We start from the raw sequence: 21,416 nt of genomic DNA on the forward strand, positions 1-21,416 counted from the left end.
AAAAAAAAGCGATCGAAGTATTAATTAGTTAAAATCCCAGTACTAAGTGCTGAAAATTACTTGTTATTTGTTGATAGATCATAGTTAATTATGATCTATCCACTAACTCTTTAATAAACTTTTATTTAATTCCTTAAAGATCACATTAAGATTGCTTAAAACAAAAAAAGCTTGAAAGATAAAAATAATCTAGTGAAAAGTAGTCACTAAAGCAAATCACTGAAAGGCAAAATAACATGCTTTTGTAAGGAGGCCCTCCCTATTTGTTTTTTACCAATAAAGCTGAAGAGACGATATGCACTGTAAATCTTTGAAAACAGCATGATTTCAATAGTTTATATTGTTTATTTTTTCCCAAGTGCCATAAAAATATTTTCCAATGGATTTATATACAAAATTTAATCCATAAGAGCAGTCATGCATCCCTTAACAACAGAGATATGGTCTAAGAAATGTGTCCTTAGGCAATTTCGTCATTGTGCAAACATCATAGAGTGTACTTACACAAACCTAGATGGTATAGCACAGCCTAGTATAGCCTTTTGCTTCTAGGCTACAAACCTGTACAGCGTGTTACTGAATACTGTTGTCAACTGTAACACAATGGTAAATGTGCACCTAAACATATCTAAACATAGAAAATGTACAGTAAAAATATGATATAAAGGATAAAAAGTGCCCGAATAGGGCACTTATCATAAATGGAGCTTGCAGGACTAGAAGTTGCTCTGGTGAGTCAGTGGTGAGAGAATGTGAAGCTCTAGTACATTACTGTACACTACTGACTACTGTAAACTTTATACACACTATACACGTAGGCTATACTAAATTTTTTTCTTCAATAAAAACACGACCTTAGCTTACTATAACATTTTTACATTATAAAAATTTTAATTTTTTAAGATTTTGACCCTTTTGTAATAACACTTAGCTTAAAACACAAACACAAGGTACAACTCTATGAAAATATTTTTTCTTTTTATCTTTATGCTGTAAGCTTTTTTCTATTTTAAATTTCTTTTTACTTTGACAACTTTCTTGCTAAAAACTAAGATACGTTAGTCTAGGCCTACACAGGATGAGAATCGTCAATATTACCATCTTATACCTCCTTATCTTGTTCCACTGTAAGGTTTTCAGGGGCAATAACACACATGAAGTTGTTGTCACCTATGATAATAATGCCTTCTTCTGGAATACCTCTTGAAGGAACTGCCTGAGGCTGTTTTACAGTTATCTTTTTTTTTTTATAAGCAGAAGGAGTACACTCTAAAATAATGATAAAAAGTACATAGTAAATACATAAATCACTCACATAGTATTTTATTATCAAGTATTAAGTACTATACATAATTGCATGTGCTAGACACAAACATGTAACATGTTCTACTATGTTACAATGTCACCAGGTGATAGGAATTTTTCAGCTTCATTATAATCTTCTGTATGAGATCACCATCCTGTATGCAGTCTGTCATTGACCAAAACGTCATGTGGGACGTGACTCTACTTACTATCCACCAATAGAATATATATAATACACAGAAATACATGAATTAAAATTAAATGAATATTTGACAAATGGCAAGTTATAAAAGTCAGTTTGATTCTAACCAGTAAGTATGCTAATACTTTATTTTCTACAGAGCATGGAAAATACTTTAGAAGTTCTTGAACATGTAGCAAATAACATCAAAGAAAAATTATCAGAGAAGCAGGCTTATTCGGGTCAACTAAATAGAGAAACTGAGGAGCAGAAGCCAAAATTAGAAAGAGTAACTAAACAGGTATTGACATTTTAAAAACTCACCTGTCATATTTACACTTTATAAAGTTCCAAATGGGACTTCAAATCTTCCTACATCCATTAAAAAATATTAAGTTCTGAAAATAGGTTTATATAATTGACTATTATTTACCAACAGTGTGCAAAACTCACAAAAGAAATACGTCTTTTGAGAGACACAAAAGATGAAACACTAGAAGAACAAGACATCAAACTTCGTGAAGTGAAACAGTTTCACAAGATCATTGATGAAATGCTACTTGATGTCACAGAAGAAAATGCTGACATCCGTATTGTCCTTCAAACATACTTTCAACAGGTAATACAGTACCTTCTATGTATATTTTTTAAACACTTCATGAAAATAAAAATTTTATGGCATCATAAAGTAGAATCTAATTAAAAATATTTTTCTTCTAAAATGCAGTAATACTAATGATTGCTATTGAATATTCCTCCAGAGGGGGCTGGAACTACCTACAGCTGGTACTAAAGGCAGTCGTCAGAGTTCTAGATCTTTTTCACACACTTCACTGTTATCAGCAAGGTAAGTGGGAAAGTCAAACATCTCCTTAACTCTCATAGGGACTAACCTAAGAGAATCAAGCCACTTCCACATCACCATAACCATTGGACCAGCCAGTGCACCGCCAGTGCTCCCCTCACCTTCAGCCACCTCACTAGGTCAGCATCACATATGTAAAATACAGAAACAGCCAGCAGAGCAAGACTTTCCTTCTGACTTCTCCTGGTATTGCCATTTTTCCTATGGCACAAGTGCTTTGTGACTATCAGCCTTCAGTAGGACAAAGCAGAGATAAGGTAAAATTTGTGAGTTACATCTGGCATTTGGGGGTGAATCCTAAGTTGGGGGAAATTTTTTTAAACCATAAAAGGGAGGCTTAGATGTATAGACATATGGAGTAAGATTTTTGTGATTAAAACATTAAGAAATTTTTGAAAATCAGAATTTGATTTTATTCATGATGCTTTACTTTGCTGAGAAGGAAACTTTTTTCCTTCTGCAGTTGGTATCCAGAATTCTATCATCAGGGATGCTTAAATAAAACCTCTTGTGCTTTGCTGACAAAATAAAACTAATGATCCTGATTTTAGAATTCCCAAACTCCTGCATTCAGCAGCTTCTTACTAAATTACTTTTCCTTAGTCCATTTAGAGATTTCATGAAAAGGGAAGTCCTAAAAGGTAGTGTTTTTCATTAAGTAAAACAAACTGTTTCTGCGTAAGTATAATAAGTAGATAATTGAACATCCCTGTACTTGCATAAAATGTTATAAAAACTTATCATTTCAGAATTGTGTGGCTAGTTGTTTTTTCAAGTGACCTCACCAGTTTATCCATCAATCAATACCTCTTCTCGCTTTCCTTTTCAGCTTAAATTACAGAAGCTATCATTTTAATTACTCTTGCCAGCACCAAATCCCCTTGCTCCTCTTTTGTTACTGTCTTGGAAACTTTTATTGCTTAATGATTCTAACTGCAAAATATTGATTATAGTTGAAAACATTTTTCTCATATAGAAACATACTTATTGAGCTATTTTCCTACTGGTTTGAAACTATGGTCATCTTTCTTTTCCTCTTAAAATTTTTTTAAATCTATTAATGGTCCTATTTTAAAAACTTCTTAAATTTTAATTTTATGGTTACATAATAGTTGTACATCTTTATACACATGTGTTTTGATATAAGCATACAATGTGAATTAATAAAACCAGAGTAACTGGGGTATCCATCACCTCAGGTATTTACTATTTTTGTGTTTGGAACATTCCAGTTCCACTCTTTTCGTTTTTTTAAAGTATACCCTAATTGATTGTTGATTATCATCAGTTTGTTGTGTTATCAAATATTAATTCTATGTAACTACATTTTTGCCCCCAGTAACTATCCCCACTTTATCCTCCCCTTCCTCACTACCCTTCCCAGACTGGTAACCATCATTCTACACTCTGTCTCCCTGAGATCAATTGCTTTTAATATTTAGCTCCCACATGTAATTGAGAACAAGCAAGATTTGTCTGTCTTGGCTTATTTAAAAACTTTGTAACATTACGAATAATATGTACTGTTTGATCTCTTTAATTACTTACGGAATTATGTTATCTTTTACCCAATGAGGGGGAGTCTATACTTAAATATAAATTGTGCATTAAATTTATAATTCTGATTTTTCTTTTAGGTCATCTGTGAGTACAAATACTTCTGCTTCTCAGACTTCAATTAAAGTATTAGAGCTCAACTTGCCGGCCTCTTCACTAGTAGACAATGCTTCTAGGCCAACTAGTGCCAGTAGTAGCTCTAGTAATGGTAAAAGCAAAAAGACCAGCAAGTAAATATTTTAACCTCTTTTGAACAAGTTGTAAACACACAAAAATTTTATACTTTAAAATACAAAATGACTAAACAGGTTTTTATCCAGTGCAAAGTGAAAAAACTAATAGTTAAAAAAAGTCAAGTAATTTTCTTAGTTTTCTTATATTCTTCATACAGATGGAAAACAGTAATAGCAGATTCTTGAGAAAGCTATATGTTATATACACATAGGGAAAATGGTGTCTTTCACTGTAGTTTTGATGTTTGTAGTGTTAGAAACTTCACTGTATGAAACTACACTCAATTCTAATTTAATAATCTTTCAGGAAATTTTTAAAAATTCACTCTACTATTAAGAGCTTGTAACAGTATGAAAATTCTCACTTACCCCAGAAGATCCCCAAATTAGGTTTTCTTTATTCAAAAAAAGAAAAATTTTCCCCCCGACTTTTAGGGAAAAAAATCTGTTAAAGGCAATTCCTTCTTCTGGTATAATTTTTTAACCAAAAAGTAGCATTACCTCCTCCCCTCAAAGAAAACAATTGATAAGAAAGAGAAACACTGCATATCAATAGAAAGTACAACTTAAATGTCTAAGAATTTCTTAAATCCATTCTGACCTTGAAAGAAATCATACACATTAAAGATTTCCTCACAGATACAGCCAACCAAACATATAGAATATTTTTAAAATTTTCTTGATTTAATAAACAATTTAAAGAAAGCTAGATATGATTTGCAATAGGAATTTCATAAATTTACAGTGGAGGTAGACCACCAGATTTAGAATTAGTTTTTCCAGTTAATACTTTATTATAACATGTGCCCAACACTGTGAACTTTTGGAATAGAATATGGAATGTTATATTATAAAACTGGATTTTCAAATAAACGTATTAGAATCCATGTATTTGTTTCCTTCAAACCTTGGAAAAAATATTCATTACAATTGTCATTTAGAACCATCATTTTCATTTCCTTCTAAAAATTAGTGGTAATGAATCTGTTTCTTCTGATTATTATTTTGTTTTAGAAACAGGAAAAGGCATATCAAAGTCTAATGGATAAGATGGCTAGAGAAAGCTGGATAATGTAATTTTTGGCTAAAACACTGCTCTAATACATGAGATTTGTAAGATCTAAAAACTGATTAACCTCAAAGTCACTTTGTTCACCAGTTATTTTCCTTTGTTTTACTGTATTTTTTCTTTTCCTTCTCTCAATCCTCTTTCACAGAGCACCACAGTTCTTATTCTCAGTCCTATATTAGTTTGTAAATTACTTGGAACTTGAAATAATATTAAACACTGTGTTCTATGAAGGCAGAGGTTGTGTCTTAGGTCTGCGACTTTGGGCAGTTACTTCTCTATGCTTTTTTCCCTCATTTGTGATACAGAAAGGTATCCACAAGCTTATTGAAATAACTGGATTAACATATGCAAAATGCACAGGGGTTAACATGTAGTAACTGCACTACAACTTTTACCTATTATTGAGTCAACCTCCAGAGACTAACACAGTATTTGTGGAATGGAATGGTTAGGTTCCTAGGCCAGCATACAAGTCTACCTTTAACCCTTAAATAACAGTTCTATTTTCAGTGTAATAAGGCCAAATGGTGAGGCAGGGGATCAACCTCTATCTTCCAAGTCTGGAGTTATCAGAACATCCAAAAGCCATGCTTCATCTACTAATGGAAACCAAGACACAGTCAGCCTGTAGACATACTGATGTTGAGAAAAATTGTTGAAGTTACCAGTCACTAGAAATTCTTGACAATATAAATCCCCAATAATTTTTCCTATGATGGGCTTCCTAAACACATCCTTCAAGTGGTTTATGTACTCTGCTTAAATTTAGTATTTCCTAGTGGAGAGGTCCTGGGAAAGATGGAATTTTTCAATTCAGGCAGCCTGCAGGATAAGGTACTATTCCTAATTTTTAAATAAAATGGTGTGTGTAAAATTATAAGCTGTACTAGGGATTCCAAAAGGTCAAGGGCTATGTCAAGAGGTAGTTTTCACTCTCCACTATGTAGGACTATGTAAAGATGATACTAAGGCTATTAATACAAAGAACCAAGGACTCTTTTAAGATGAATTTCTTGGTACAAACACTAATGCCTGAGTGATGGCCCATTTCTATTGCCATTATCTATTGCTCTTAACCAGGATCTTTTTCCTGTTCCATTGTAAAACAAATTTCAGATTTTCCACTAGGCTCCCATCATTGGAGTTTGCAGGACACAAATAGTACACACACGTACTTAAAGTGTGGATGTTTTACCGTTGGCAAGGACTACAAGACAGAATAGGGAATAAAAGTCTCTTCTTCCCCTATCATTCTCTCTTAGACCTTTGTAGATGGATACTCACCTACCCACCTATCTATACCCATCCAGTGTCATCATGAGTGACAGTATTCAAATCATTTACTGATTCTAGAATCTTAAACTGGAAAGATTCTAGACATAAACCCAACACCTACGACTCCTCTCTCTATCTCCCAAAGAGTACATTATACTGTTTTTAGTAATTTTGGGGGATCTTTACAATTCAAGTCCCTTCCTTCTTCAGCTATAGAAGCTGGAACTTTTATTTATTCAGACCCTGAAAAAGGAGACATCAGGGAAGCATCAAGGGAGTGGAGTAGTAAGAAAAGTAGAAATGCAGGCCAGTCCTAGGTTATTTAAAAACATGCTTAGTGCTTTCTGGATTGAATATTTGCAATACTAGGACAGTTTCCTAATTTTCTTTCCCTAGAGAAAAATGAGATTTACAGTGTACTTCTCTGCCTTTGCCACCACTTTTTGCTAAAAGATTCTTTTCTATTCTGATTTATTATTGCCTGGAATGTAGACTCTCTAAGGGTTTGCCAATATTTAAAGTTAAAAAATTTCTTATGGCTATGATAGCAGTGAGATGAAATAATAATGAAGAAATAAGCAAAATGGGCTCCTAGTCAACTTTCACAATCTTATTTCTAAGGTACTTGTTAAGCTGGCAATGACCATTCACAAACCATTTTTAATTAAATCAGACTTTAGAAGCAAATCAAGACACGTAATCTACCATTTCAAATAAAACTGTGCAAAAAAATTTAATATTTAAACAAATGATACACACAATCAAGAAACATTCAAACATAATCTCTTTCTAAAGTTGAGGGCTTTTAATTTAACAGAAAGGAGAATGAAATATTTTTGACGAAGATGATCAAAGTGTTCAGCGCACAAATTTGTCTCTCAAACAGTAGGATGTGGTGAACCCAGGAATTCTTGTACACCATAATACAAGGAAGAAACAATACTTTCAGAGAATTATCTTTAGGTGAAGAAACTCAAATTGTCAGAGTAAGAAGTATACTGTACGTATATACATGAAAGGGCTAAAAATCAAGCCGTGACAAAGGAACCTACAACTGAAACAAATCAAATTTGAGAAAAGCTAAAAAACATTTGCTTTCTGTAATCTCTATAAATAATTTTAAGAGCAGAGATTTTTACACTGGACGATTATGAACAAAACATCTCAAAATTTTAATTAACAGCATTTAGTGTAATGGTGCTGATTTCCTTGGCATATCAATTTTTTGGCTTACTTCCTTTTTCTTTCTCAAATTCGGCTATCTGGTTAAATATATTGAGTAAATTTGGAGGTAAATTTTTTTTAACTCTGCTTTCTGAGTGCTCTTTCCTATTTAGTCCATCTTCTTCTGGAATCTCTGTTTTGATATCCTCCCCATAATTGTCCTCTCTTTCATATTCTCTTTGATTTGTATTTAATCGATACCTTTGTTCTTGTCTACTGAAATCGCGTGATCCAGGGTAAGTATATTTTTTATATTTTTCAACTGACTTCCAAGAGTTGTCTGAGCTTGCTGGTGAGGTGGAATATCTCACGGAACCTGGCTCCCACCTTCTATAGTGCTCTTTTCTTCCCTCTATATCCTTCTCAAATCTCCTATAACCATAAGTTTTTACCTTATCCTCTGAATTCCTACAGAAAGAATCCGAGGAATTTCTTCTACCAGAAAAATGTCTTTCTGATTTATATGGCTTTTCTGTTTTGCTACTACATGGCTGGGTTTTATAGTTATTATAAAAATCTCTTGGATCTTCAGACCTACCTCCAAGATCATCCGGTATTTCAACTGAAGATGAAGCGAAAGGGCATCTATCTTTCTCTTTTACCTGTGTCTTTTGATACTGTAACCTATCCTGCTTTTCCAGTAGTTTTTCCACTTCTTGTTTATGGTTAAGAAAAGACGCTGAAGTATTAGTTGGAACCAGGTAGCACTCATCTTTCCTATTCTGATCTATCTGACTTGAGGATGCCCTAGATGAATGCCTTTTGGAACTGCGAGAAGACTCTGAACGGTTCCTCTTACGTTTCTTATGCCTTTTGTGGCCAGAAGAGGAAGAGGATGATGAAGAAGAAAGTGATTCATCAGCAGACGAGACACTTGAAGAGGAAGAAGTTGATTTTCTTCTTTTCTTCTTTAGCCTAAAAAAATGTAGTTAACTCATCAGATATGTTAAGTACAAAAATGTTACTAAGTTATTTATAAAGATTTTGGTTCTATTTGTTTCCTTTAAGATTTCATTTAATCTCAGTTACTACAAGATCTAATTTAACTATCAAGCATGACTTTTAGGGAAAAATGTTTACGGAAACAGGTATCACTGTAAGCAAATCCATCATTTCTGAAGGACACAGCAGACTTTTCCACCATCACCTTAAAAACTCAAAACTACCTGAACACATAAAGGAGAAAACTAAAGTTTTATATCTGGCTACCTCTAGAGTTCATGGTTTTGCCACCTCAGCACTATTGATATTTTGGGCCAAATAATTCTTTGTTGGGGGCAGGCATGGGGGCTATCCTGAGCACTGCAGGAGCATCCCTGACCTTTACTCACTAGATGCTGGTAGCACCTCACCAGTTACAACCAAAAATATCTCCAGACATTGCCAAACGTCCCCTGGGGAACAAAACCACTCCTAGTTGGGAATCACTGCTCTAGTTCTAAAACATTTCCTCCCCCAAATACAGTCAATTAAAATAACTTATTCTATATTTTAATTCTAAGATAAATTCTTTTTTTTTTTTTGGCAGAATTCTAGCCTTACATTCCATTTTACTTTATCATCTCTTTAATACAAAAATGTGTGGAACACATACTTGCTAAAAATTCTTATCAGTCATTGATTATCACGAGATGCTTTTATTTTTTTACTTACTTTACCTTACAATGGCACTTTAGGTTCAACTCAGTAGTTGCCTTAGGTTAAAAAGTACTGAATATTATAGTTTACCTTTTCTCCTCTTTTAAGAGCTTACGCAACTTTTCTGCACTTGTTTCTATTTTCTTTGTTTTCTGCTTTTCTTCCTTTTCAGCTTGTTTTTCTCTTAATTCCAAAGATTTCTTTTAGAACCCAGATATCGAAAAAAACCACACGTTAAAAATAGCAGAATATATAAAACCCAGTATTCAAAAGACCACCCCAACCAGAAACCCAATTTAGTAAAACCAAAACGCCATATAGGCAGCATTAAACAAGTATTTTTTTAACATAAAAAAATTAATCATACAGATGTTTGGCATTAATCATTGAAAATGGCCAGAACAGTATTGAGGACCATATTGCAGTTGATATCCCATGAAAAAAGGGGATGCCATTGCAGTGGTACCCATAACCCAGAGTGCAAGAAAGGCCAAAAATAAAGTATATGAAAAATTATTTTAAAAAATTGAAAATTTAAACAGGACACAAATTTTACAAATAAAATTCAAATAAATGCATTTCATTAAAGTGAAATGAGGGGGGAATCACCATGTTCAAATACAAACCATTTTAAAAATAGCACAGCCCAGTTGAATGCATGATTACATAAGAAATCATTTTCCAGTTTGTGGATGGGGATGAGCAGCACCAGATGTCACAGACACAGCAGCAATGGTCCAATTCAGAAGAAAATGCATGAGAAAACATCATCATCAGTATTACAGGAAAAGACAGTTTAAAATATGTCTCAAAAGGTTTTTATAATTAGCTTATTATAGCAACACTAATAATTTTATAGGCACCAGGTAAGCTCACTACCAGAACAGTTCTCAAAACCAAGTACCAAATTTAGGCAATAGGAATTTTCTCATAGGAACATTTTTACTTTTGAGTACAAACAGATAAAAAAGAAGAGGCACTATAAAGCAATATCAAACTCAATTAGAAAAAGCTGTAACCAGAAAGAAACTTTTCATATTGCCTCATTTAAGTAATCTAGCATACTTTTCCCTAGAAAGAAATCAAATTTTGGCATTAATTTTAAATATCACTAAATTTCTAAGAGGAAATAAAGAATCACCTGCATGTATTTATGAAGTTTCTGCAAAGAATCCTCTGCATCTTTAAATGTCTCATCCAAAGCCAAAGCTTTCTTATAGTAACTTTCAGCATTTAAAAACTTTTCTTCTTCTTCTAACCTAAATTTGAAAGGAAAATTTAGCCTTTTTGAGAAAACTACAAAAGTACCCAAATACGCATATAGATCAGAAGCTTATATAAGAAAACTTATTGGGGAAAAGCCACATTTAGCAAATTATTTTCCAAAATGAACAACAGCTATATCATGTGCTTTTTATTACAATTTATTTGGTAAAGAGACTGCATAAAACAAATTCATTACTAGTAACTAAAGCCATACTGTAACTCTGCTATTTGCTTTATATACATGACTGCTCCAATACTGGGTGCATACATATTTATAACTTCTACATACTCTTGATGAATTGACCCCTTTAACATTACACAATAACCTCCTCCTTTGTCTCTTTTTTTTACAGTTTTTGACTTGAAATCTATTTTATTTGATAGAAGTGTAACTACTCCTGCACTTTTTGGTTTCCATTTGCATGGAATATCTTTTTCCATCCCTTTTTCAGCCTATGTATCTTTACAGGTGAAGTGTGTTTCCTGCAGACAACATATAGTTGGCTCTTGTTTTTTTAATTCATTCAGCCACTCCATGTCTTTTGATTGGAGAGTTTAGTCCATTCACATTCAATGTTATTACTGATAAGTAAGGATTTACTACTGCCATGTTATTATTTGATTTCTGGTTCTTTTGTGTTCCTCTTTCCTTTTTATTTCCTTCTTGTGATTTTCTCTGACAGTATGTTTTAATTTCTTGCTTTTTATTTTTTGTGCATCTGTTGTAAGGTTTTTGATTGGAGGTTACCATGAGGCTTGAAAAAATGTTTTATAACAAATTATTTTAAACATGATAACTCTGCTTACAAATAAGCAAAGAGAAATCTAACAGAAATACTACCTTTCACTCCACTCCCCCGGCTTTTTGTCTTTTTGTCTTCCTACTCAAGACATAAGAGCTAAAGAGAGAGATAGACCCTAACATAATAATCACTGGAGACCTCAACTCTCCATTTTCTGGACAGATCATCCAGACAAAAAAAATCAACAAGGAAACATTGAACTTAATTTGCACTGTGGACCAAACAAACCTAATAGATATTTACAGAAAGTTTCATATAACAGCTACAGATTACACATTCTCCTTAGCTCATGGATTGTTCTCAAGGATAGACCATATGTTAGGCCACAAAACAAGTCTTAAAAAATTAAAAAGAAATTGAAATCATGCCAAGTATTTTCTCTGACCACAATAGAATAAAACTAGAAACCAATAACAAGAGGAACACTGTAAATTATACAAATGCATGGAAATTAAATAACATGCTCCTGAATGACCAGTGGGTCAATGAGAGTAAGAGGGAAATGAAAAACTTTCTTGAAACAAATGAAAATGAAAACACAATATATCAAAACCTATGAGATAAAGGAAAAGCAGTAGTAAGAGGAAAGTTTATAGCAGTAAGTGCCTGCATCAAGAAAGTAGCAAAGCATCAAATAAACAACCTACCAATCCATCTCAAAGAACTATAAAAACAAGAGCAAACCAAACCCAAATTAGAAGAAAAGAAATAATAAAGAACAGAGCAGAGATAAATGAAATTAAAACAATAAAAAAGTACAAAAGATCAATGAAATAAATTTTTTTTTGTAAATATAAACAAAATTGACACACACTTAGCCAAACTAAGAAGACCACTATAAGGAACTATATGCCAATCAATTGGAAAACCTAGAAAAAATGGATAAATTCAAGATTGATCCAGGAAGAAAGCTAAAACCTGAATAAAATAACAAACAATGAAACAGAAGGAGTAATAAAGTCTCCCAACAAAGAAAAGCCCAGGAATGATGGCATCACTGCTGAATTCTACCAATCATTCAAAGGAGAAATAATACCAATTCTACTTTATCCATTTCAAAAAACTGAGGAGGAGAGAATACTTCCAAACTCAGACTATGAGGCCTGTATCACCTTGATACTACAACAAGACAAAGACGCAAAAAACCTACGGGCCAGTATCTCCGACAAACATAGATCCAAAAATACTCAACAAAATACTAGCAAACCAAATTCAACACCACATTAAAAAGATTATTCATTATCATCAAGTGGGATTCATCCCAGGGATGCAAGGATGCTTCAACATATACAAAGCAGTAAGTGTGATACATCATCTCATCAGAAAGAACAAGAACCATATGATCATTTCAATTGATGCTGAAAAAGCATTCGATAAAATTCAACATCCCTTCAAGATAAAAATCTCAAAAAACTGGGTATAGGAGGAATTTACCTCAACCCAGTAAAGGCCATATGACAGACCCACAGCAAGTATCATACTGAATGAGGAAAAACTGAAAGCCTTTCCTCTAAGATGTGGAACAAGACAAGGATGCCCACTTTCACCACTGTTATGCAACATAGTCTTGGAAGCTCTGCCCAAAACAATCAGACAAGAGAAAGAAAGGGCATCCAAATTGGAAAGGAAGAAGTCAAATTATCCTTGTTAGCAGACGATATGATCTTATATCTAGAGAAACCTAAAGACTCCACAAGAAACTATTAGAACTGATAAACAAATTCAGTAAAGTTGCATCATACAACATACATACAAAATCAACATACAAAAATCAGCAGCATTTCTATATGGCAATAGTAAATAATCTGATAAAGAAACCAAGAAAGTAATCTCATTTGCAATAGTTACAAATAAAATAAAATACCTAGGAATAAACTTAACCAAAGAAGTAAAAGATCTCTAAAATGAAAACTATGAAACACTGAAATTGAAGAGGACACAAAAAATATTCCACACTCGTGGATTGAAAGAATCAATATTGTTCAAATGTCCATACTACCCAAAGCAATCTACAGATTCAGTGCAATCCCCATCAACATGCCAATGATATTCGTCACAGAAATAGAAAAAAAAAATTCTAAAATTTATACGGAACAACAAAGACCCAGAATAGACAAGTCATGCTGAACAAAAAGAACAAAACTGGAGGAATCACATTACCTGACTTCAAATGGAGCTGTAGTAACCAAAACACCAAGGTACTGGCATAAAAACAGACACATAGACCAATGTAACAGAATAGAGAACCCAGAAATAAAACCACATATCTATAGTGAACTTATCTTTGACAAAGGTGCCAAGAACATAGAGTGAGGAAAAGACAGTCTCTTCAATAAATGGTGCAGGGAAAACTGGAATATGCAGAAGAATGAAATTAGACCTTTATCTCTTGCCATACACTAAAATCAAATTAAAATGGATTGAAGACTTAAAGCTAAGACCTGACACTATGAAACTATTAAAAGTAAACACTGGCAGAAATGCTTCAGGACACTGGTTTGGGCAATGATTTCTTGAGCAATACCCCCAAAGCACAGGCAACCAAAGCAAAACTGGGCAAATGGGCACATCAAGCTAAAAAGCTTCTGCACAACAAAGGAAACAATCAACAAAGTGAAGAGACAACCCACAGAATGGGAGAAAATACTCGCAAACTACCCATCTGACAAAGGATTAGTAATTAGACTATAAGGAGCTCCAACACTTCAATAGAAAAAAAAATCAAATAATCAAATTAAAAAATGGGCAAAGGATCTGAATAGACATTGCTCAAAACAAGACAAACAAATGGACAGCGGGCATATGAATAAACGCTCAACATCATTAGTCATCAGAGAAATGCAAATCAAAACTACAACGAGGTATCATATTACCCTAGTTAAAATGGCTTTTTGTCAAAAAGGCAGTATGTGGAGAAAGGGGAACCCTTGTACAATGTTGGTGCAAATGTGAATTAGTGCAACCACTATGAAGAACAGTATGGAAGTTCCTCAAAAAACTAAAAATAGAACTGCCATATGACCCAGCAATCCTACTGTTGGGTACATATCCAGAGGGGAAATCAGTATACCCAAAAGATATCTGCGCTCCCATGTTTACTGCAGCACTATTCACAATAGCCAAGATTTGGAATCAACCTAAGTGTCTATCATTGGATAAATGGATAAAGAAATTGTGGTATATACACAATGGAATATTATATAGCCACAAAAAGAATGAAATCCTGCCATTTGCAATAACATAGATGGACCGGGAGAACAATTATTCTTAAGCCAAGCACAGACAGACAAATCTTGCATGTGCTCATTCATCTGTGGGAGCTAAATACTAAAAACAATTGATCTCATGAAGACAGAGCGTAGAACGATGGTTATCAGAGGCAGGGAAGGGTCGGTGGGGCAGATAAAGTGGGCGTGGTTAATCGGTGCAAAAATAGATAGAACAATATTTGATAGCACAACAGTGGCTATAATCAACAATAAGTTAGGGTATACTTTAAAATATTAAATAACTAGAACAGTGGAATTGTAATGTTCCTAACACAAAGCAATGTTAAATGCCTAAGGTGATGGATATCCCAATTACCCTGATTTGATTAATTCACATTGCATGCCTGTATCAAAATATCACAAGTACCCTATAAAGATATTCAACTATTATGTATCTATAATAATAAAAAATTAAATAAAATGAAGTAGAAGGGAAATGCTTTTCTAATAAAGAATTTAAGAAATCTATTAGGGTTCCTAGGTTTGGAATGTGTTGCAAAAGAAAAATAGGGGAGGAAAAGCAAGAAAACAGAAACTATATAAAGAAATAAATAAAATAAAGCCATACTATATATTCAATATCAGCATATTTTTGTTGTAATACATGAAAACAAGTAATAAACTGATATCCACAAATTTATTACTATCTCGAACCTCAGCACTGAATTATATAGGCTGGGTTTTCCTAACAGTTTATAAAAAATTTTCCTTCTACAGAAAATTTTTCCCAGAAGATTCACTCTTAAAATTTCTTTGGAAATATCAACACATATGTATATCATAATCAGCCTGTAGATAGGATAATCATTAGATGAAACTCACAAGTTTATGCTATGAAAAATCAGAACTAGAAAGTCTGGATATAGAACAGTGAAAGGACTTTGCAAAATGCTTTTTTACTTCTTAGAAGGAAAAAGTAACTGAATAAACACAATGGGATCACTTTTGTGTCAGCAGACTGGATGGATATGGGGAGTTAGAGACAAATCAAAGATGACCATAATTTCTGGCTAGGATAACTGGATGGTGTTGCCATTCACTGAGCTAAAAGACAGCAACATGTGGGTAATACTACAACCACACCTAAGTAGGTACTAGCTATCTACTTACTGAGAATGTAAACAAGCTGCTCTAATCACTAATTAGAAGTTCCCAGGAGTTATAAACAAATATTGCAAAATTTCATTAACTTGGAATTTGTGATCAATCAAACTTGAATGACCACAGAAGTAGAAATGATGAGGCAAATTCATGAAACAGAAAAGAGATGACTCTATTTTTAAAAATTAATAGCAAAAAGATGCTATTAATTTTAAACTGGCTTTTAATTACTAAAGCAGGTTGTTACCAAACTATTTAAAGTATTGTATTTCTTCAAAAATACTTTATAAACTGATCTGTTAATCACTAAATATTTATGATACAACTACTATGCCAGGCATTATGCCTGCATCTCAGGATAGTAACAGAATTATAGGTTTGTTCTTGCTCTTTAATTTGTGGACTTTGCTGGAAAGAGTGGAATAATAAGGTGAATATAATAGCAAAATCTTATTCACAATTAACTATACAATATGCAATTCATATTTCTGACATTATACTACCGGAATAAAATGAATTAGAAATTAAATTCTCACTATTAAAACAAAAGCTTTAGAAAACAATACTTACCTAATCTCTTGTACTTTTAAATTTATATTTCTATGTAATGAGAACAGATATTCAGAACAATGAACTCAAAAACAGTAAAATATCTCCAATCATAAAGAACCTCAGTAATAAGGCAGGAAAAAGGGACAAGATTTAAAAAGGAGGACTATATTTATACTAAAACTGAAAAGAGTGTTCTAAATTGAGTTAAAGATTCTATTTCCTTATATTAAAATTTTATAGTGACTGCTGAATATTAGACCTCTGCTATTAAACAAAATCCAACACTTACTGCCCTCCTCTTTCTACAAGTGTCTGGCAGAGGTATTTTCTTGCATTCCTGTGAGTTGGACAGTTTTCTAGTGCAAGCTCAAAATCTTCTATTGCTTTGTTCAGACTTCCTTTTGTTGCATATCTAGAGTCATGAAACAAAATTAGAGAAATTTATCTTGTGAGCTATTCATAAATCTTGTTCACATTTATCTTGCAAACATTCCTTAAAATCCCTAATTCACTTACAATGCTCCACGTGCTACCAAAGCTTCCACATTTTGTTTATCTATTTCCAGAGCTTTATTGTATTCATTCATAGCATCCACATGTCGTCCAACCTTAAAATAATCAACCCCAATCTTCACACTAAAAAAGACATTTGTAAAGTATCACAAACACTTCACAGAATATCTGAATAAAATATTAGTGTGGATAATTTTAAAAGCAAATGTCATCAAATTTGGAAAATATTTAGTTTTCAAAATACTCTCAATGTACGTAAGAAGAAGTATGCCTTTGGATATTTCATAACATATTTATAAAACTAAGGTATCAATATATTAATTCCTTTTGAAAAAAATTGGAAATGCTGGATAAAACTTAAGTCTGTTAGGTGTACAATGTAAGACTACTTTTAAAAAAGCTAATGTTAAAAAGACATCACTTTAATTCATTTTAAAGAAATTTTGGTCTTAATAATGATTAAGTATGTTTGCCTTACCCTGACCTCTTAGACTAGATAATATGAATTGTTGAAAGACAGTCTTCATACCATTTTAAAGCCCAAGATGCTGATTGTTTCTTTCTCAATGCAGAAGCAAAATCATCTTCAGAGAAATTTTTGCTATTAAAGAAAAGTTAAACCAGAAATACTTTTTAAATAACTGTACTTCACTCTGCCTGACAGACAGTCAACACTGAAAGAGAGAATCCCAAGCAAGAAATCTGTACTTCATTTACATAGCAAAATCCTTGCACTGTCAGACATTACTATTATTGGTGAACAGTATTTTTCTTTAGCATATATATAAAATTCTTATAAAAAGTTTCTCATCCTTCTCTACTTGGTCACATGGCACACATTTAATCACTAATAAAAAGAGTCCAGTCCAAGAGGAGATGGAATCACTTGGTTTATTCAACCTTTGGCATAGTCCTGCCACTATGCTTAGTATGGTCAAATATGTCCTTCAGCTATGAGCTTCTGAACTTAGCATGACTCCCCTCATTACCTAAGAGAATAATACTGATTTACCTTTGTAGGCCTCTCATTAAAGATGGTGGATTAGATTCATCTATTCCTAGTTTTTCTAGAAGGAATTCAACTACACCTGGATTAGCAAATCCCAAGGAACTCTGCATGATATTTTCATAGGAATCCAAAGAATTGCTATTTAGTTCAATACTCCTCCTTTAAAAAAAAAAAAAAAAAACATACACACAAACATAAAAAATATAGAAGTGACTAATATAATTTGCACATCCCATTTCTATTAACGAAATAACATCGTATGAGGTTTAAATATCAATATCATCTTTGTAAACAAAGGTGTGGCAATATTATGATATGGTTCCTTTTACCAAGTCAGAAATAATTTAAGAGTTATAAAAATCAAACAAACACATTTTGCAATAAAAGAAATTAAAATTCCCCTTTGTTGTCAAAAGTTTGACAAAATTTGCAACTTTTTTAAACCAAGAAACTTTTGTAATGAACTGTTGTTGAAATAATATGGATAAATTACCTGTAGTACAAAGGAAGCTCTTCAGCACTAATTACACCTAATTTAATACCAGATAAATGTGGTGGAAGAGATGAGCTATACAGAGATACTGCAAGCTTTCCATGGTATCTGTCAATATCCTTGATTCCAGCTTAAAAGAGAGAGAACTAAGCTGATTAATAAGAAAATGTAAACTAACATAAAAAAAACTTCCCAAACACTACCCTCATTACACACTTTATTTTCAAAATTAATAAAAGCAAAAATTCAATAACTTTTACTTTTTATTAGTATGATGAAACTCATCACCTCGAATGATGTCACCAGTTTGGTAATATGATAAAGGATCTCCATGGTTACTATGAGAAGGCACATCTCTTAATGGACAAAGAGCCTGCAATGAGAAATATTTTAAAATACCAGACATTTCAGTATTTGGTGTGAACAGTGTCTTCTTTTATCTTAGTTGTTCAGTATGGACAGCTAATAGTTGGCATAACACTGAAAAACAACTAACATCATAAAGTCTAAATTTCAACAACGATTTTAGTTAAAAGTAATTTCTGTGTCCAAACACAGTAAAATTTGTTTTCTGGTTCAGTTCAAAAACTCACCATGGGTGAAATGGCTCACACCTGTAATCCTAGCACTTTGGGAGGCCAAGGTGGGAGGACTACTTTGAGGCCAGGAGTTAGACACCAGCCTGAGCAACATACTGTACCCTGTATCTACAAAAAATTTAAAAAGTTAGTTGGGGTAGTGGCTCAGGCCTGTAGTTCCAGCTACTCAGGAGGCTGAGGCAGGAAGACTGCTTGAGCCTAGGAGTTTGAAACTGCAGTGAGCTATTACAATGCCACTGCACTCTAGCCTGGACAACAGAGTGAGACTCTATCTCAAAAACACAAAAAACTCATGAAAACTTCCACTAGTGTCAGGAACCAAGTATAATTATGGATAACCAAAAAAGATATTTTGCATGCATCAAACATAAAACTAAAATTTATCCAGAAAGTATAGGGATTCCAATGAAAATGAAATGTGAATTCTCCAAACTTTTGTCCACTATCCAGTCTATGATACCTTCTGCTTTTCTTCCTTTTCATCTGCCTTGATAGACAGCAAATATTCAATTTTTTATAGTGACAAATTAGTTCTAATTCAGGACTATTCATCTTGGGCAAAGTATCTTCTCAAAACGTACAAATCACTTAAATTTAATTATTATAAATATATAAATGACAGTTTTTCTTTAAATTACCAACATGCAAGTATCTCACGCCAAATATTAAATAATTAAGACAACGTATGTTCAACTAGAAGAAATTAGTCCAGAATACCAATTAACCTTACCATGTCTATTGATACCTCTTTGAGTATTTAAAAAAGGACACTGCGCCTGCCAACCAAAGAGTCCAAAAAACTCCCAAACCCAGAAATGGAAGAAGAAACTGTGTAAATAACTCTTTCATAAGTGATTTTTTTAAAAAGGATACTTTTCCTGAATTAATATTTAATTCCCAAAAGCATCTTGGCAAGTATATTTAAGCCCAACTGGATGCAAATAATTTCTTGCCCTGAGATAACTTTTCAAAAATAGAAGCAATCCAAATAACCAAAAAGTAACTTACGGAGATTTCTAAGTGGGATATATCTCTCATGATACCACTTCCTAAACAGATCAACACCATGAAGAAACCAAATTCCCGAATGGAACTAATTCTCCCAATAACTATATCACCACGCTCAATATCTCTGAAAAACAGCTCTCTCCGATCCACACTAGGTATCTCCATGAATTGCTCTAAAGGTGGCATGACTCCATAATGATCTGAAAAAATAATTAACAAAATCACTAACAATAGTGCTGAGTTCCATTCCATTTGAAGTACTGTTAAATCAAACTGCAAATTCGCAATCTTAAAAAGATAGTAAAGCTAAACTCACCTTCGTTGTCTTCATTAATTTCAGAAGTTGCAGATACATCTGATTTCCAGGAAAGCGCAAAAAGCAAATCCGCTTTTTTAGAGATAAATTTTTGTATTTCTATGTTGTCAACTCTCTTCTCTTTCCTTAAAAGAAACAAAATTTATAAAAATTGGTTTACTTACGAAGTCTTTTTAAGTACAAGCTTCTACGACAGCTTTCATCGCACAATCCACTCCATCCTGAGCTTCCCGGCTTACATCCTTAAAGAAAAAGTTTTCATTTTGCATTCCCTCATTCACCAACCTGGGGGGGGGGGGGGTGGGGAAACTTTAAAAAGTGACTCCTCCAGCTCCAGACACGAAAACCCAAGGAATTTTACTTAAAGAATCTGCGACTCTGCTAAGCAGTACCAGAGAAAAAGTTCAACCCGCATCCTGCATTGCACACAGTAGGTGTGCGGACCCCTCCACGGAGCCCTGCGCAGCAGCTCGCAATCCTCACGTGCTCACGGCCGCAGCTCCACTTGTGGAAGGAGCCGCCAGGCTGCGGCAGTGGAGCCCCGAGCTGCGTCCCTTCCCCGCCGCCCCCCCCCCCCCCCCGACTCGCAGCGGCGCCGCTTCCTCATTACCTGCCCTGTAAATGCTGCTGGGGTGGCGGGCCCCGGCCGGGCTCGGCCGCCGACCCTAGGAGGCTCCGGAAGTGTGGATTGTCCTGCTGTTCACTCCGGAGCAGGGAGAGTAATGACGACCCGTGGCAATTCAGCGACTGCCGCAGAAGGTCCCGGTCCATGGTTAGAGATTGCTGGACTCGACGGCCGATGGGCTACTAGCCCCCGGTTCCGTACTTGAGCCGGGTGGTCCAGGAGGCCGAGGAAGCAGCCTGGAGGCCGCCGGAAGCTCACGGCACCGTCGCTTACATGGTTGCCTCCCGGAAATGTTATGGAGCGGCCCCCAGCGGCCGCGCGGCGGAGCTCGGCGTCGGTCTCGCGAAACCGAGTGAGACTACGGAAGCCCAAAGGAGTGAGCTAAGAATTTCCTAAACTGACAGCGCACTAGGACTTCAAGGTTGTGATGTGTGTGAGGAGCTTGCTTTTTAAAATTTACTTGGTGTCGTTATTACGTCGAAAAAGCCTGAGCTTTAATCTAGGGTAATTAA

At 34.2% G+C, this 21,416-nt stretch overlaps 2 protein-coding genes across 3 annotated transcripts in view; one reads left to right on the top strand and one right to left on the bottom strand.

Annotated features, from left to right (window-relative positions):
* The window catches only part of CCDC39 (coiled-coil domain 39 molecular ruler complex subunit), a 70,745-nt gene extending 65,717 nt beyond the window's left edge, over positions 1-5,028 (top strand). Inside the window, exons 17-20 of the mRNA XM_069472884.1 lie at positions 1,647-1,787; positions 1,926-2,105; positions 2,248-2,333; positions 3,989-5,028. Of these exons, the coding sequence (XP_069328985.1) occupies positions 1,647-1,787; positions 1,926-2,105; positions 2,248-2,333; positions 3,989-4,142 (561 nt within the window). The 3' untranslated portion in view covers positions 4,143-5,028. The remainder of the gene's footprint in view (positions 1-1,646; positions 1,788-1,925; positions 2,106-2,247; positions 2,334-3,988) is intronic.
* TTC14 (tetratricopeptide repeat domain 14) lies at positions 1,103-21,178 on the bottom strand. Of its 2 annotated transcripts, XM_069472886.1 has the most exons (13): positions 20,890-21,178; positions 20,280-20,404; positions 19,964-20,163; positions 18,645-18,729; positions 18,357-18,486; positions 17,867-18,022; positions 17,384-17,455; positions 16,858-16,977; positions 16,631-16,753; positions 10,492-10,609; positions 9,441-9,550; positions 8,251-8,627; positions 1,103-1,269 (listed from the first exon to the last, which is right to left on the bottom strand). In XM_069472886.1, exons 1-13 carry the CDS (start codon positions 21,048-21,050, stop codon positions 1,103-1,105), a joined length of 1,944 nt encoding a protein of 647 aa, XP_069328987.1. In that variant the 5' UTR covers positions 21,051-21,178. The 2 variants fall into 2 exon arrangements, with proteins under 2 accessions (XP_069328987.1, XP_069328986.1); XM_069472885.1 differs by lacking the exon at positions 1,103-1,269 and having other exon boundaries at positions 7,129-8,627.
* Between the last annotated feature and the right edge of the window lie 238 nt (positions 21,179-21,416).

The sequence above is a fragment of the Eulemur rufifrons genome, chromosome 7 (assembly GCF_041146395.1).
Source record: "Eulemur rufifrons isolate Redbay chromosome 7, OSU_ERuf_1, whole genome shotgun sequence".
Classification (NCBI taxonomy): Eukaryota; Metazoa; Chordata; class Mammalia; order Primates; family Lemuridae; genus Eulemur; species Eulemur rufifrons.

Coding starts and splice junctions, on each gene's coding strand:
- TTC14 (XM_069472885.1), bottom strand. CDS start 21,050: ATGGACCGGGACCTTCTGCGGCAGTCGCTGAATTGCCACGGGTCGTCA. Junction 17,456..17,866: donor TTAATGAGAGGCCTACAAAG/GTAAATCAGTAT, acceptor TTTCTTTAATAG/CAAAAATTTCTCTGAAGATG. Junction 16,978..17,383: donor GCATCTTGGGCTTTAAAATG/GTATGAAGACTG, acceptor TGTCTTTTTTAG/TGTGAAGATTGGGGTTGATT.